The 17,696-nt window shown below is 45.2% G+C and overlaps 1 protein-coding gene across 1 annotated transcript in view; it reads right to left on the bottom strand.

The window, feature by feature from the left end:
• Window positions 1-1,677: 1,677 nt before the first annotated feature.
• dcst2 (DC-STAMP domain containing 2) overlaps window positions 1,678-17,696 on the bottom strand; it is a 34,499-nt gene continuing 18,480 nt past the window's right edge. Inside the window, exons 8-16 of the mRNA XM_075466533.1 lie at window positions 16,106-16,428; window positions 15,086-15,253; window positions 12,745-12,845; window positions 9,883-9,979; window positions 8,865-8,877; window positions 8,184-8,311; window positions 4,588-4,681; window positions 2,623-2,826; window positions 1,678-1,837 (exon numbers count right to left, since the gene is read on the bottom strand). Of these exons, the coding sequence (XP_075322648.1) occupies window positions 1,678-1,837; window positions 2,623-2,826; window positions 4,588-4,681; window positions 8,184-8,311; window positions 8,865-8,877; window positions 9,883-9,979; window positions 12,745-12,845; window positions 15,086-15,253; window positions 16,106-16,428 (1,288 nt within the window). The remainder of the gene's footprint in view (window positions 1,838-2,622; window positions 2,827-4,587; window positions 4,682-8,183; window positions 8,312-8,864; window positions 8,878-9,882; window positions 9,980-12,744; window positions 12,846-15,085; window positions 15,254-16,105; window positions 16,429-17,696) is intronic.

Consider the following 17,696-nt stretch of genomic DNA (forward strand, 5'->3'; position numbering starts at 1 on the left):
TCAGCTGAAGGTCCAGATGCATCTCTCAGCTCCTGTGTCAGGTCTTTGCTGGATGTTTTCCTCTTTCTTAAGGACATCACTTTCAGATCCTGTTCATCTGCTGGAGATAGTTCTTTAGGCCTGACACTTCTTCTTCTGTCCTCCACTTGTCCAGTTTCCTCAAATGTTTTAAGGACACACTGCACACCATGCTGAGATATGCCAAGTTTTCAGCTAACAGCTCTTTGGGAATCACCTTGTTGCTGCAGAAATCCTGTTTTCTGTCTGTCACACTGTGTTATCTTGAAGGAAAATGTTCGACCTTTGTTTACTGCAGGCCAAACGCTGTGTTGCATTATGCTGGAAGAATGCTGGTTGCCCCTTTTTTACCCGCTGGTTAAATAACTGAACATGGAGTTTGGCTCTTGAGAAACTGACCTATATTGTTAGAAAGACGGCTTCTGAACTTTATGATATTTGGAGGATATTTCTGGGACTGTTGAGGGAGGGAGAATGAGATAATAAAAATGATTTAATTTGTTGTTGGGAGTGTAAGCTGTAACCTACATTTTGAATACTTTTTTAAATGTATTACTATTACTATTTTTATTCATATGTGTTTATTTTATTTTTCTTATTTTCATTATTTCATGTTCGCAAATATTATTTGCTATTATTACTATTAGCAAATAGTAATTTGCTGACTAATTACTGCAGTTTAATGTATCTTTTTTAATCATTTAATTATTATTTTCTTGTTTTGGATGTTTAAATTGTTGGATGTTGTTATATTAACATGATAAACCAATAAATATATGTTAAAAAAAAACAAAACAACTGTGTTATCTTTGCTGTTTTTCACAGATTAACTAAAGAAACTAACTAACTAAACTAAAACTACAACTAAACTAAACTAACAGCTAAAGAAATGGGAACAAATGATGTGTCTCTGTGACAGGCTGCTGGGAACAAAGTGCCTAAAGATCCAGTTTAAAACGGCTTCTTTGCTAAGTTGGACACAGCACTGGTTCATCCCTTGAGTTAGGAGCCTTTTTCCTGCCTGAATGGTTCACAGCTCAGAGTTTAGTGGCTGAACAAAGAAAAAACACATTCCTCTGAAGATGCTCAGGTACGAGGACTGGACTGAAGATGAGGGAAGGAGCAGGAAATGTCCAAAGAGAAACTCTGAGAGAGCTTCAGGAAGCTGCAGAACTGCTGATCAGGATCATATCCGACTCAGTCTCACAGCAACATGAGACAAAGACGACATTAAAATGCTGTTTTTATAATAGTTTCACTTTATAAAAAAGATTTTGATTTGATTTTTGAGGTTAAGTTTCCTCTGAGTTCATCGTCCTCATGACCCTGAAAAGCCTTCAGTCAGTTAACTCACTTTTCCAGATGTTCCTCTTGCCCTGAACAAACAGAGCTCACATTCAGGTGTAATTCTGGCCTCTTATTTAAGCAGCTTAAAGCTGCCAGGACTCCAAAATACCAGAAAAGTAGGAAAGACATGTGGAAGTGTTCAAATCTTTAGAGTTTGGGAAGGATTGATCTTTTTCAGCTGGTTTTTTTTGGGCTCTTTTGGACTTCTCTGATCAGATATTTTCTACAGAAATGATGAAATCTGGGATAAACTCTCCTCCAGGACCTGAGGAAAGAGCAGCAGATTAACTCGATTTCATGCTTTTGATCACTTTAATCACAGATCAGAACTTCTGCTGCTTCAGGGTCCTGGAGACGAGGCCTGGAAGGTCCTGGAGGGCCGGGGGTCTGCAGTGAGAGGGTGGAGTGAAAGGAAGCGTCGCTGTCCGAGTCGTCTGAGCCGGGCTGGTCCTGGTAGCTCATATCTGCCTCACTGACAGCAAACAGAGTGGGAAAACAGAGGTTTGAGACCTTTAAAGCTTACAAGGAGCACCATGAAGATTCAGGCTGTGTTCCAAACCACATACTGCATACTACATACTGCATACTGCATTCTACATACTGCATACTACATACTGCATACTGCATACTACATGCTACATACTGCTCGATCAGACAGTATGTAGAGCGTTTACCCACAATGCATTTCACTCCTGCCCGAGCCGAAATCAGCCGGCCTGAAGCTGATTTCCCTTCAGCTCTAAACTCTGTAAACTTTAGCAACATTTGAAACATTTTCAGGTGAGAAAGTAGTCGTTTAGATCCCCAACGTGTTGAAAACCTGACAAAATACCGGCTGTTTACAATTTTGTTCCCACGAATTTGGCGCTACTAAAGCTAGCCGCAGTGAGCTAACGCACTTCCTGTTATTTTCACAAAATAAAATACCCGTTGCCTTTTATCATAGGGAAAGCCATTACCATACAATTGGGGCTTTTGTTTTGAAAACAGGAAGTGAACCTACCCTCGTTGTAGCTAGCTTGAAACTGCCGTTTTGACAGGAAATGACGATCGGCGACGTCACGTTACGTTGCATCTTGGGTAGTTTGAGTATGAGTAGTAACCTCATGATGCATACCCAACATTTAGGAGAATCTAGTATGCATCCGGGAACTTCTCGCTTACTCAAACTCGCATATTAACTCAGAAAGTTAGTAGGAGTAGTGGGAGAAGTATGCGGTTTGGAACACAGCCCATGTTCTGTCTCAGGAGACCCACCTGAGCTCAGAGTCGGAGTGGCCGCTGCTCCGTCCTTCGCCGCCGCTCCGACCTTCACCGCCTGTGACGGAGCGTGGCGTCGGTCTCCTGCGTGCCGCTGTGCAGATCCTCCTCTTCATCAGCCTCCTGGCACAGCGGTCGATGAAGTGCGAGGAGCTGAGCGCTGCAGACCACAGGTTCAGCTGCTCGTCATCGGTGGAGTCTCTGAGGGAAACCGAGACTTTCATCAGTTCTGAACCTCTGACCGGGACACCATGTGCTGCTCTGCTGTCGGCTCATGTTTCGGGTCTTATGCATCTTTCACCAGCGTTAGTGCTGTTATCTTTAGCTGCATTCGGAGAGAGCAGTTCTAATAGCTGCCCTTTTCCATGGGAACTGTTTCAGTCTGCATTCCCACATGAGTCGGACCTGACAGGGACTGATGGGACGCAGCCATCTGCCACAGCGACGTGTTACTTTAGCGCCACATTTAACAACAAAACAGAACAAAACAAAACAAAACCTGGTAAAAGTAAGGAGAGAAGAAGAAAACAGCACCAAGAAGCTAACATGGAGAGCGGGGAGGCCACCGTGTTCATGGTCTGCATGACGGTGATATTAATCATGGACGATCACATGGAGCGTCTAACATGGAGGCTGGAAGAGCTCACAGAGAGAGTCAGGAGACGCAGGATGGAGCGCAGGCCGTACTTCTTGGTTTCATGAAGGAAGGAGAGCAGAGCGCCGCAGACAAAGGAGACCACGTGGAGGTTTAACTTATTAAACACGCCAAGGTTGTGTCCGTGTCGTATGAGGAAACATTTCAGCCTGACAACATGACAAGGGGCGGAGCTACCGGCCAGCAAGGGGCGGAGCTACCGACCACCAAGGGGAGGAGCTACCGACCACCAAGGGGCGGGGCTACCGACCACCAAGGGGCCGAGCTACCGACCACCAAACACCTCCGTCAGATGTGTTGCTATGGAAACCAGAACAGACCCAGCTGAGGAGAAGGAACTGAAATGGTTCCAGGAACTGAGGACCGTGGTCCCTAGTTCCGGAGGGCCGCGGTCCCTAGTTCCTGAGGGCCGCGGTCCCTAGTTCCGGAGGGCCGCGGTCCCTAGTTCCCGAGGGCCGCGGTCCCTAGTTCCGGAGGGCCGCGGTCCCTAGTTCCGGAGGGCCGCGGTCCCTAGTTCCGGAGGGCCGCGGTCCCTAGTTCCGGAGGGCCGCGGTCCCTAGTTCCGGAGGGCCGCGGTCCCTAGTTCCTGAGGGCCGTGGTCCTAGGGCTGGGCGGTATGGCCTAAAATGTATACCCCGGTAAAATTTGAGCCACTGACGGTATACGGTATATATCGCGGTATGGTACTTTTGTATATAAATTACAACAGAACAGTTTCTCAGTGGTTACCATAGCACCAAATAAACACTTTCAATCAGGATGTTTGCAGCAATATTAAATTAAATGTATTGTGGAAAACAAAAACACAGGAAATATAAAAAATATATACGTTATATTTATATTTAAAAAATAAGAAAAGGTACATTTCCTCGAATAAACTCTGAGAGAAAAGCCGCTGCCTCTTGGATATCGTAACTTTCATAGGCGCCTTCCACTTATTCAACATGCTCAAATATGCGTCATGTTTCAGACACCCCATTTGTGCATGGCAAAAAAATCTCTACCATTGGTGAAAAATACCGCATAAGGTATGATGCCGTGCATACCGCCCACCCCTAAGTGGTCCCTAGTTCCTGTATGTCCAAATGAGGGAAAAAACGGCCCCGTTCCTGAAACGGTTGTAGGAACTGCAGAAGGTTCCTAAAGAGGGAATGAGCCTATTGTTTTCTGCGGTTATTCTGAGCATCTTTGAGGCTTTTTGTGTTCCAACTGGGCAGAAGCACAGAAATAACCAACTCTAGTATAAGATGTGTCAGGTGAAGAAACAGTCCAGCGGGGTCGGCTGAAGCTGCTGGAACGACACTCACAGCTCCTCCTCGCCGTCTTCCTGGAAGGTCAGAGGTCGCATGCAGACGGCACACGTGTTTCCCAAACTGTGGAAGCACGGCTTACAGAACACGCCTGCGAAAACAAGACAGCAGCTCGTTAAAAACTCAGAGATGTGAAGTCTGCACCAGAAAAACATGAAGAAACCACATTCATGTGAACTTTATTTATTTAGGGCGTTTGCTTTTTATATTTTAAACTTTTTATTCCCCGTTTGTTTCTCGTCTTTGATCCCGAACTTAATCGTTTGTCTCAGTGTTTCCTGGTTCTATCAAAGCAGTTTGTAAACTCTGTTTTTAATCAATAAAGTTATTATTATTAGACAACAAGGAACTTTATAGAACACATTTACCATACAAGACGCATTATTCTGCATCATTCCCCGTTAGGAGTGCAGAGGGTTGGTAAGGAGGACGAGAGGGCAACTATAAAAAGGATGAAGGTGGAGAGAGGGAAGAAGGTGCCTGAGGAATGGAGAAGATGTGGAACGATTTTCAAGAACACGGGTGATGTACGGAGCTCCAGAGGAATAAAGCTGAGAGCTGGTTATGAGGAGAGGTGACGATAAAAGTCAAATTTATTTGTAGCACATTTCATGTACAAAACAGTTCAAATTGCTTCACATAAAATAAAAGCATTGCAGCAGGGAGTGGAAGAAGCATTAAAAATACATAAAAGAATATAAAAAGAAACAAATAAAGTAATTTAAATGAATTTAAAAGCAAGCAACAGTCCAGATAAGTTCAAAGATATCGTGCAGATTTCATGCATAGACACAGGAGAATCTGTTATTTAGCAGAAAATGACTGTGTGGGTGGAAAATGTTGCAGGTTCATTAGAGTACAAACGTAGCTAAACGTCTGTGCTGCGTTTATCTTACATCTGTGTTTCAGTTGGTTCTTTTATTGCAGTACGAGAGCAAAAGTCATCAGTAAACTTTTAAGATAAGATAAGAAAGATTTTATTGATCCCACAATGAGGAAATTCAAGTGAACCACCAGCAGAACAGAGCAGGAAAGGAAGTAGGAAGCAGAGATAAAAAGAGCTCTTAAAACATGAAAGAGACTCTTCTCTCCAGCAGGTCGTCGAACCTCAGATCCAGTAATGTGGTTTTCGTCTTGAACGTGGATCACTGGACCAGATCTTTCAGACTTCTGGAGTATTTCTGTCTGGTTCAGACAAATGATACCAGCCTGTCACCTGGTTTATGGTCTGTGATGATGTCGGCCCCAACAGAGTGAAGGAACAAGAACACCACAACCATCTCTGCAGAGCATCTACAAACGGAGAGTCCACAGACGAGCTGCCTCCATCATCAAAGACCCCACACACCCCCAGCACGGACTGTTCTCACTTCTGCCCTCAGGACGGAGGTTCAGGAGTGGGAAGTGCAAAACCACCCGTTTTAAAAACTCTTTTTTTCCCACTGCCATCAGATCACTGAACTCTGCCAAAGACTGAACTTGGGGTCACCTACTGCAACTGTCTTTTACTGACTACCTGAATGTACTTCCAATTTTGCACAACCACTTTACTGCTGACTACTGCACAAAACAGCTAATGTAGCGCACTACTGCACATTATGTATACAGGCCAGATTTCTATATTTCTATTTTATTTAAAAAACCTTTAAGAATATTGTTGTTGCATGCAAACTTTTTATTTTTTTTTATCTTTATCTTATCTTTTATTATTATACATTTGGACATCCAGTGCGGGCAACAAAGAAAAGAATTTCATTGTTCAGGGAAACACGTTTCTAACTGAACATATGACAATAAACCTTTGAATCTTTGAATCTTTGATTGTGGGTGTTTAACCGACTTGCTAGCGTCTTCTGAAAAGCTAACGACGTAGACCTGCTGTAGGCGAAGCTTGGCTGGTTTAAAGCCAGAGGTGGGAAGTAACGAGTTACATTTACTTGAGTAAGTTTTTGTAAACATTATACTTCTAGGAGTAGTTTTAAATCTCTATACTTTTTACTTTTCCTTGAGTAGATGTGTGCAGCAGAAACTGTCCTCTTACTCCGCTACATTAGGCTACAATGAGCTGGTTACTCTTCTTCTTACCTCTTTGGTATTCTACGCCTCATTATTTTTATCCCCCCGCGTACGCCTCATTTTAATGTTTTATTCTGACAGAGAGAGAGACTTCCACCAAAGGCTCTACCACCTGACTGTGTTCCACCAATCAGACGCAGCCGTGCAGTCTGGTCACGTGACCGTACTCAATCTCAGCGGCGGGACGGGTTAGCTTTAGCATTAGCAGTCGTAGCAAACAAACAAAGAAACAGATGAAAAATGTCAGAACCAACGGTGGGAAATGAAGACGCAGACGAGGCCTCATACTGAAAGCATGTTTACCTTACAAAGAGTGAGAAACAGCAGCTACATTATGTGTCTTCTGTGGCAACCAAAACAAACGCACATTTCAGCAGAAACTCAACATCTAACTTGAGGAAACATGTAGCGCTAAGTTTCCTAAACTCGTTTTTCCCCCATGGATAGGTGAATGTTTGTTTTTAGGTTACATATGTTTTAAACAGGCTGCACGGTGGTGTGGTGGTTAGCACCGTCGCCTCACAGCAAGAAGGTTCCAGGTTCAAGTCCCGGCTGGGACCTTTCTGTGTGGAGTTTGCATGTTCTCCCCGTGTATGTGTGGGTTCTCTCTGGGTACTCCAGCTTCCTCCCACTGTCCAAAAACATGCATGTTAGGTTCATTGGTGTCCTTAGGAGTGAGTGTGAGCGTGTATGGTTGTTTGTCTGGTTTGTCTCTGTGTGGCCCTGTGATGGACTGGCGGCTTGTCCAGGGTGTACCCTGCCTTTCGCCCATTGACTGCTGGGATAGGCTCCATCCCCCCCGCGACCTGACCGACGGATTCAGCGATATAGAAAATGGATGGATGTTTTAAACATTTCCTAAATCTCCTTTATTTTTTATTGAAGCACTTGAATTTACCTAGGTTATTTTAATTTAAGCTATTTTGTAATTAATTAATTCATTTTAATTTATTTTATCAATTGGATGAACTCTAATTGGCCTAAAGATGATTATTTAGTATTTTTGTCTGTCTGATTGAATGCTTGTGTTAACAAATAAATCAGACGTTACTCAACAGTTACTCAGTACTTGAGTAGTTTTTTCACCGAGCACTTTTTTACTCTTACTCAAGTAATTATTTGGATGACTACTTTTTAATTTTACTTGAGTACAATTTTTGGCTGCTCTACCCAACTCTGTTTAAAGCTGACTAATAACTTTGTTAATAACAAAGAAGACGTCTTCTTTGATCAGCTTTTGTCTCGTTTACCAAAGCAGACCTTCGCCTATAATAAAGTTAGCATCTTTCCTGCTTCAGGGTAAAAACCAAGAAAAACACAGAGAGGCCAACATTGAAAGTTGTTCCACATATTTTGAACGGTGCCCCCGTGTGGCCGGGAGTCGTTACAACATGATGTTTTTAAACTCGTCTCCTCTAATCGTGACATCGTCCAATAGGAGAACAGAGACTGTAAACACAACTATCGCGGTCCTCCTGTGGCTCCAGTCCAAAGGTGACACAGTTACCGTTTGTTACCTGAACACCGCGGGACGCCACAGGTGACCGTGTCTTCGTCCTTCAGCCTCAGCGCCTCACCGCAGGCCAGGCAAGAGGCAGAGGGCGACAGGCCCAACAGGGCAGACAGGTGAACTCCTCCAGGTAACCTTTGGAGCAGCCAGAAATGAACCAGAAACATCATCGGATTAAATTCAGACTCAGCGACACTGTTGAGATGGTGTTAGAGAGGAAGTCCCTTTCAGCTGATTCACGCTCTGCATCCTCGGTTAAAGCACGTTTAACAGCTTTGATGCGATCGCCTCTCAGATATTCTCCCTCAGATTTATGGTCCTGTTTTATGTTAATATTCACATTACACAATAATAAGGTTTTCCTCCATCTTTCCACACTGAACAGTCAACATAAACAGTTAACAGTGTTTTTTATCTCGGATGTTGTTGAATCATAAAAACTAGGGCTGGGCGAGTTAACTTATTATTTAACGCCAATAAATATTTTATCGCTTATCAACGCAAGTTTTATTTATTATTTTAAAAATTCAGTTAAATTAAGGCTTTTTTGCCTTTAATGGATAGGAAAGTTCAGAGAGAGGGGGAACAACATGCAGCACAGGGCCGTCCGATTCGGGACTCGAATCGGGGCCAGTTGCAGCGAGGACTATAGCCTCTGTACATGGGGCGCCTGCTCAGCCCACTAAGCCACGGACCGCCCCTGTTTTATTATTGTAAAGGTCTGTTGATCACAGGCTTTTATTTTGTAAAAGTCTGTCGCTCACAGGCTTTTATTTTGTAAAACTCACAGGCTTTTATTTTGTAAAACTCACAGGCTTTTATTTTGTAAAAGTCTGTTGCTCACAGGCTTTTATTTTGTAAAAGTCTGCTGCTGTCTGCTGTGGAACAGGAAAAGAAAGTAATCGGCGGATCCACCAAACATGGAGAAGGGTACGGAACTTTTACTCGGCCATTTTCATGTTAAAGTTCTTCCAGACGGCGGAGTCGACAGAACCAAAGTCATCTGTAAACACTGCTAAGTTGAATTGTCTTCTCAGCGTAGTAGTTCCAGTCTAAAATATCACTTAAAGGCAAAACACACAACTGATAGCAGCAAGTCATTCAAGGAAACAGACAGTGGAGCGAGGCTTCTACATAAAAACTACAGAAAGATGCTGATGTTAAAAGTGTGTTTGCACAACAAATGTTATGGCACTTTCATTCATATGGCAGCACATTTAAAATAAAGCTAAATGCTAAAGGCTATACACTACTTTTGGATTCATTTTTGGATTCTGCGTACAAATGCGATTAATCGTGATTAATCAGGGAAATCAAGTGATTAATTAGATTAAACATTTTAATCGTTGCCCAGCCCTAGTTGAAAACAAGAAGCAACAAAACCGCTTCGTTACATCAGGAAATGAAAACGCGCGCCGACATGTGCAGCATCCGTATTTACTTCTGTAAACTGACGTCACTTCTTCTTCTGTACAGGAGCGCGTTTAAATCAGAACGTGATGAATTGAGCATTAAGACCTTCAGGGTGAACGTGGCCGAACTGTTTCTGAACGACAGAAGTGAAGGATTGTGGGTATTTAACCGACTGATTGGTCCCTGAATCTTATTCATCTAAATCCTTCCTGGGGCGGCTGCTGGGAGGTGAATGTAAGTGACGCGTTGCTACCGCTTCAGTAAAGTTTGAAGGCGACTCCTTCCCGGTTCCTCTCGGTCAGCTTGGTTCCTGACCGCAGACCTCCTCAGGGCTCTGCCCGCCGCCTGCCTCTGATCCAGGATCTGCCGGTGGAGGAAGCTGATCCTCTCCTGGGGAACACAATCAGAAAAAAAAGCACCTGCTCAGGTTCATGTTTCATGGGAAACTAAACCTGAAACACAACAGAAAGAGATGCATCTCTGTGGAACCAGCTGCCAGTTTGGGAGGCAGAGCCTTCAGTTATCAGGCCCCTCTCTGTGGAACCAGCTGCCAGTTTGGGAGGCAGAGCCTTCAGTTATCAGGCCCCTCTCTGTGGAACCAGCTGCCAGTTTGGGAGGCCGAGCCTTCAGTTATCAGGCCCCTCTCTGTGGAACCAGCTGCCAGTTTGGGAGGCAGAGCCTTCAGTTATCAGGCCCCTCTCTGTGGAACCAGCTGCCAGTTTGGGAGGCCGAGCCTTCAGTTATCAGGCCCCTCTCTGTGGAACCAACTGCCAGTTTGGGAGGCAGAGCCTTCAGTTATCAGGCCCCTCTCTGTGGAACCAGCTGCCAGTTTGGGAGGCAGAGCCTTCAGTTATCAGGCCCCTCTCTGTGGAACCAGCTGCCAGTTTGGGAGGCAGAGCCTTCAGTTATCAGGCCCCTCTCTGTGGAACCAGCTGCCAGTTTGGGAGGCAGAGCCTTCAGTTATCAGGCCCCTCTCTGTGGAACCAGCTGCCAGTTTGGGAGGCAGAGCCTTCAGTTATCAGGCCCCTCTCTGTGGAACCAACTGCCAGTTTGGGAGGCAGAGCCTTCAGTTATCAGGCCCCTCTCTGTGGAACCAGCTGCCAGTTTGGGAGGCAGAGCCTTCAGTTATCAGGCCCCTCTCTGTGGAACCAGCTGCCAGTTTGGGAGGCAGAGCCTTCAGTTATCAGGCCCCTCTCTGTGGAACCAGCTGCCAGTTTGGGAGGCAGAGCCTTCAGTTATCAGGCCCCTCTCTGTTGAACCAGCTGCAGGTTTGAGAGGCAGAGCCTTCAGTTATCAGGCCCCTCTCTGTGGAACCAGCTGCCAGTTTGGGAGGCAGAGCCTTCAGTTATCAGGCCCCTCTCTGTTGAACCAGCTGCAGGTTTGAGAGGCAGAGCCTTCAGTTATCAGGCCCCTCTCTGTGGAACCAGCTGCCAGTTTGGGAGGCAGAGCCTTCAGTTATCAGGCCCCTCTCTGTGGAACCAGCTGCCAGTTTGGGAGGCGGAGCCTTCAGTTATCAGGCCCCTTTCTACCTTTTAGGCTTAAAACTTTCATTTCTGATAAAGCTTACAGTTATGGATGGCTCAGCTGACCCTGAAACATCCCATAGTTAAGCTGCTATAGGCCCAGCCTGCTGGGGGAGCTCCCATGATGCACCTCTCCTCCCTCTGCTCTCTTTCCTCTCCATGTACATGACATCATTGTTGTCGCCTCGTGCACGCTCAGGATGGGAGATTGGATCATAGAGAAGTTTCCGTGCGTCTGTTGGTTTCCTTAGCTCGGCTACTTTCTGGCCTAATTTGGAATTGAATGGATTATGATGATAAAATGAGTTGGACTGTAACTGGCAGCTGCTGTTCGGATCTTTATCTCTCTGCCTTCCAGCTTCCCGTGAAGCTGAGGTCTCTGTGAGCCTCGGTCTGGTTCAGGTCTCAGAGTTGGCAAGCTCAGACCTGCCCCGTGTTTCCTCCTCTCAGACGTTCATTCTGCAGATTCTTCAGATGCCTCTCTGCTCTGCGACCTTTCACCCACAGAAGCCGGTCTTCCTCTACCTGGCAGCGTAAAAACACACCTTTACTCTGAGAGTACGAGGGGGCGGGTCTGAAAACCTGCCCTGGGGTTTCATCAGGCTTTGGTTTGTCGAAGCATCTGTGTTGCTGGCTGTCGTCCAGAATATTCAAAGAGGAAGTGAACTGAAGTTTGGAAGAGAAATAAATGTTTTTTCTTCTTGTGACTGTAGTTAAAGTCCACTGATGGGTTGATTTGATGTTTTTGTGAGTGATGAAGCTGGCAGATTAAGGAAATAGAACTAAAGGGACATTTGTTCAGCACTTCTCCCCAGGCTCCTCAGTAATCAGAGACCTTTGGGAGTGGAATGTTGTCCCAGTCCTGTCTGATAGAGGATTCCTAGGAACTGTTTCCAGGTGGTGAAACATCTAGACTGCAGCAGGTCGGTCCAGCAGCTGGACTCTTCTGCCATGCAGGATGCAGGATGTGGTTTAACTTTGTCCTGCTGAGATATGCAAGGCCTTCTCTGAAGATGGGAGCAGATGTTGCTCTAACAGCTGTTTATACCTTTCAGCTTTGATGGAGCCTTTCCAGATGTGCAGATTTCTAATGCCCCCCCCCCCCCCCCATCAGAGATGCAGGCTTTGAACTGAGGGCTGACAACAGCTGGATGGTCCCTCTCCTCTTTAGTCTGGAGGACGCAGCATCAGGTTCTGATCCGTCTGACCACAGAACAGTTTCCCACTCTGCCTCAGTCCATCTTAAACGAGCTTTGCCTTAGAGCCGCCTTAGAGCCGATTGCAGATTACTGAACCTCTGAGAGACTCTGCCTCTGAAAGGTGCTCTTTTTACACCCAAACGTGTCACTGACCTGTTGCTAATTAACCTGATTGCAACATGTTTATTTTCACTCTCCCAGCCTTTTGTTGCTCCTGTCCCAACTTTTCTGAGACGTGTTGCTGCCGTCAGGTTGAAGATGAGCTCATATTTTTCATCAGAGAGTCACTTTCAATTTCTGTTTTTATTTACATTTTTTTACACAGTGTCCCAACTTATTCAGAACCGGGTTTGGAAGCAGAAACATAGATATGGATGAAGAAGCTGCTGCAAACTGATTCTGGACATATCTGTAATTATCTGTGTGTGCGTACCAGCTCTCGCTCTGGATGATATGCAGCACAGACCAGTCGTCTGCAGCGCTGCACAAATCCTCCGGTCAGAGACATGAGCAGAGCCAGACCCAACAGGAACCCTGCAACACAGAGCAGAACCAGCCGAGGCATCATACCACCAGGAGGTTCCAGGCCTCGCTCAGTGGCCCGAGGACCGGGACACAGAGGGCTGCTCATTCTTTTTTTTTGCGGTTTCATTAACTTTGGTGTTTTCCCGATAAACTGCCCTAAAGTTGAGGAGCATGTCGGGAGCAGCTGTTTTCCTCCAACCACTCCGTCACCAAACATTTCAAAACTCTTTGTGGACGTTAGTTCAATAGATTTTAGTTTAATAAACTTAAACTCCTTTCAATGGTGACTTATAATGCCCTTTTTTCCCCACTAATTTGACACAAGGGCTGTGTTCGAAACCGCCTACTTCCATACTACATACTCATCGATCAGACAGTATGCAGAGCGTTTACCCACAATGCATTTCGCTCCTGCCCGAGCCGAAATCAGCCGGCCTGAAGCTGATTTCTCTTAAGCTCTAAACTCTGTAAACTTTAGCAACATTTGAAACATTTTCAGGTGAGAAAGTAGTCGTTTAGATCCCCAACGTGTTGAAAACCTGACAAAATACCGGCTGTTTACCATTTTGTTCCCACGAATTCGGCGCTACTAAAGCTAGCCGCAGTGAGCTAACGCACTTCCGGTTATTTTCACAAAATAAAATACCCGTTGCCTTTTATCATAGGGAAAGCCGTTACCATACAATTGGTGCTTTTGTTTTGGAAACAGGAAGTGAACCTACCCTCGTTGCAGCTAGCTTGAAACTGCCGTTTTGACAGGAAATGACGATCGGCGACGTCACGTTACGTTGCATCTTGGGTAGTTTGAGTATGAGTAGTAACCTCATGATGCATACCCAACATTTCAGAGAATCTAGTATGCATCCGGGAACTTCTCGCTTACTCAAACTCGCTTACTAACTCAGAAAGTTAGTAGGAGTAGTAGGAGAAGTATGCAGTTTGGAACACAGCCAAGGTCTTATTGAGATATGGGACACACGCTTTGGGCAAAAATACCTGTTGGTTTAAGCACAGCGGCTCTACTCTGACCCCTTGGGAAACATATTTTCTGCAGCTACCAGCTCCAGTCAGACCAACAACCCTCCAGCTCTACTTACAGATACATATAGTTCCTCTGTTGATCCCAGGGGGAAACAGTTTAGCAGTGTAACTGTAAGCTAGCAGCAGATGCTAGCAAACAATGCTTTCTCATCAACAGTGATGGACCACGCCGGAGATGCACGCAGCGTAACTCGTAGTAATGCATGTGTACCGTTAATTACTGCCTTTAAACACTTTGGATATAGTAACCTCATTAAACAGTTGTACTGGGAGACCTACATCTTTATCAGAAACATGCCGATAATGTAACGTTAGCACACCGAGAGTTCATTATCTAAGGTGTTAGCGTTAGCTGCTGCTAAAGGAGAAAATAACTCAATAAATAAACCATGAGGAGTTATTTCTCAGATGCTTCCGTTTCCACCAGAAGCTGGCTTCATCCGTCCAGCAGGGGGGATGTAAGTGGGCTCTAAACGTATCTGTTAGCAGCTATTTCTTACAAAGTCTGATCTGGGAATATTCACTCATATCTTTCATTGAACTTTAAATGTTTTGTTTGTGTTCTACATCTTGGACACATCTACTAATATCAATCAAAGAGTCTGAAGACTGAATCAGACTGTAACGACAGCTTGTTTTCTTTGTGGATCCACTGATTATCGGTCTCTGAGGAGGTTTAAGTTGGTTTTAAGGCTCCTGAACAGGATGTGTTTGAGACACTCTGTCATCACAGCTTCTCTCAGCCATAAATCAAAACGTTACTAACAGCCGTGTTTGTGTTCAGAGCAGTCTGAGGCTAACCCTGGGGCAGCCTGACACAGATCCCGGGTCGTATCCTCTTAGAATAGAATAGATTTAGAAAAATACTTTATTCATCCCCCAATGGGGGAAATTCAAATTAGTCAAGTAGCTCAAAAAATTATTAATATTTACAATGATTGTATATTAACAACAACAACAATAATAATACCAATTCTAATAAAAATACTACTACTAACTAATAATAATAATAATAATAAATGACTAAATAAATAAATAAAAATAAAAAAACTCTTTGATTCAGCCCTATTTTTTAAAATCTTTTCCCTTAAAGTTTCATTTCAACCTTTAGATGTAAAATTTAAGTTCATGCGTTTGAAACTCCATTAAGGTACGTTGGTCAGAGCGCAGATGGTATGTGTGACATCATGTCCCGTGTGATGTCGTACCGAGGATGAAACACGTGGTGTAGTTGGGCTCTGAGGGCTCCAGCAGGCACTTCTTGCTGATCACGGTGATGTTTCCTCTCTGCAGGACGTTGAACGAGGCCACCAGGTCTCTGAACATGTCTGAGGCGTAACCCGACCCCTTCACCTGGACCGCCACCGAGACCGGAGCTGACGGGACAGATCAGCGCCGTGGTTATTACTGTTCACAAGCAACAAATAAAAACGACAAACATCCCACAGCAGCCCACAGATGAAATGGTTGAACAGTCCACAGTTTAGGGGCCAGAGCCTGGAAAACACAGCCTCCAGAACCAGAACCCACCAACCGGTTCTGGTCAGAGGAACTCACTGACCTGCTAATGTAAACATCACCGAGATCTTAAACTTTACGTGGAGCCACTGCCAAGACGACAAAACAGGAGTCACATGACACCACCGACTGAGAAGCCTCGCAGCTGCATTTCGGACCTTTTGTAAGCGGTTTGTAAGATGACTTCCTGAGGCCGATGTTACAGTCACAAACGCCTTAAAACAAAGGCGTCCATCTAATTATGTCTAATTCTGACTGAAGGGAGAACATTTCACAGATTAAAGGAAGCAGAATCGCTCAAGACGGTTTCCATGATTATCAAAAGTCAGCCGTGACACCCACACTTCTGACTTTATGATTGAACCAAAGAGCACAGAATCACAGAGGGAACAAAGCTGCCGGCAGCACGAACAAGAACTCCTGTTTTAATGATAATAATCAGCATCCATCCGGTTCTTCATGGTACGTAGGTACAGTTGGACATCATCTGCATAACAATGACAGGAAACACTTTAAAGGTGGCCAAGATGTGTCCGAGTGGAAGGAAATACAGTGCAAACAAAACAAGTCCCAACACAGAACCCTGGGGCCCACCACAGAACCCTGGGGCCCAACACAGAACTCTGGGGCCCACCACAGGACAAAGCGGTTGTCTGAAAGGTGAAAGAAAAACCATTCTGGGGCGGATCCAGTCCCCGGCGCCGGCTCACCTCTAGCGATCACGTCCCCTTTCACCTGGTGGTGCACCTGATCCAGAACCCAGAACAGCAGGAAGTCCAGCGCCACCAGCAGGCCGCCGATGACCAGGTGTCTGAGGACGGAGACCACGCCCACCAGCACAGCCTTGCGCTCCCTGTGTGACAGCCGAGCCTGACACGGGGTGATGTAGGTCTGGCGCTCTCTGCGAGTCAGTGGGAGCACAGAGGCTCCGCCCTCTGAGGTCACCTGCTGGTCCAGCTCCTTAAACCGAGCGTTGATGTAAATGTTGTCAAAGCCGAGTTCCCGGAGGTACCGGCGCCGGTACCACACGGCCCTGCAGCAAAAAGAAGCACGATTAGCACACTCAACAAGCTCATATTTCACATTTGAGCAAATCAGCTGGAACGTGAGATTAAACATTCAATTCTGGCCTCGAACTTTTATTCTGAAAGAGTCTTCCTTACATTCGAACAATTAGTCCCAGATGTCAAATTCCCTGAAAACACTTTTTCAATCATCTGCAGTTAAGAAGCTTTTTGGCATCAGAGCATAAGACTGTGATGAGTGTCGCCGGCAGACTCAGGGACACGTATCCTGATTTTATAACATCATCATGAGACAGACCGAATGCCTGGAAGACAGATTTACTGGAAAGGATTTCATCAGGTCTCCCCTGATGCTCCAGATGTGTGGGACTGTCCAAAGATTCTGGTATGTTGGACAAAGGCAGCTGAACGTCTGTCCAGAAGAGTTAAAAATAACATTCCGGCGAAGCCCAAGTTCTGTGTTCTTAGAACGAACCCGAAGGACTTTCATAAAACGATGAAGCAAACCAAAAACGATCGACTTTCCTTCAGGCAAGAAAACGATGCACTAAATCTGAAAAATGTCGATCCTCCCTCCATCAGAATGTAGAAAACAGAGTTTAAGACGAGGCAAAGAGGAAAAGTTCCTTTATGTAGGACTCATTGTATGGAGCCATTTCGAGGCCATAATGTTTTTTGTTTTTTTTTTGTTCTTTGTATTTTCATTGAGCTTTTAAACACGTAAGAGATATTAAAGGGACAGTTCGCCTCTTTTGACATGAAGCTGTGTAACATCCCATATTAGCAACATCATTTATGAACATCTTCTTACCCCCTGCTGCGTCCTGTGAGCAGAGTTCCAGCCTCGTTTTGGTGTTGATGAAGGTAGTCCGGCCAGTTGGCTGGGGTTTAAAAAATAAAGCGTTTTGCTTCTCAGAACAATATGCGTTCAACAGAGTAATACATTTGCATCACAAAATGGTTCTCCAGGAAAAAGTCAGACCTCACAATCGCTTGGCCCTATTTTCTCTCCCTTCGTATCACTGCCTGCTGTGCAGACCGAAGTCCAGACTGAGCAGCAAAAAAAAAACCTGCTTTATTTTTTAAACCCCAGCCAACTAGCCGGACTACCTTCATCAACACCAAAACGAGGCTGGAACTCTGCTCACAGGACGCAGCAGGGGGTAAGAACATGTTCATAAATGATGTTGCTGATATGGGATGTCATACAGCTTCATGTCAAAAGAGGCGAACTGTCCCTTTAAACACATAAGAGATTTCCCCTGTTCCCTGTACA

This window comes from Odontesthes bonariensis, chromosome 5 (genome assembly GCF_027942865.1).
Source record: "Odontesthes bonariensis isolate fOdoBon6 chromosome 5, fOdoBon6.hap1, whole genome shotgun sequence".
In the NCBI taxonomy this organism is placed as follows: Eukaryota; Metazoa; Chordata; class Actinopteri; order Atheriniformes; family Atherinopsidae; genus Odontesthes; species Odontesthes bonariensis.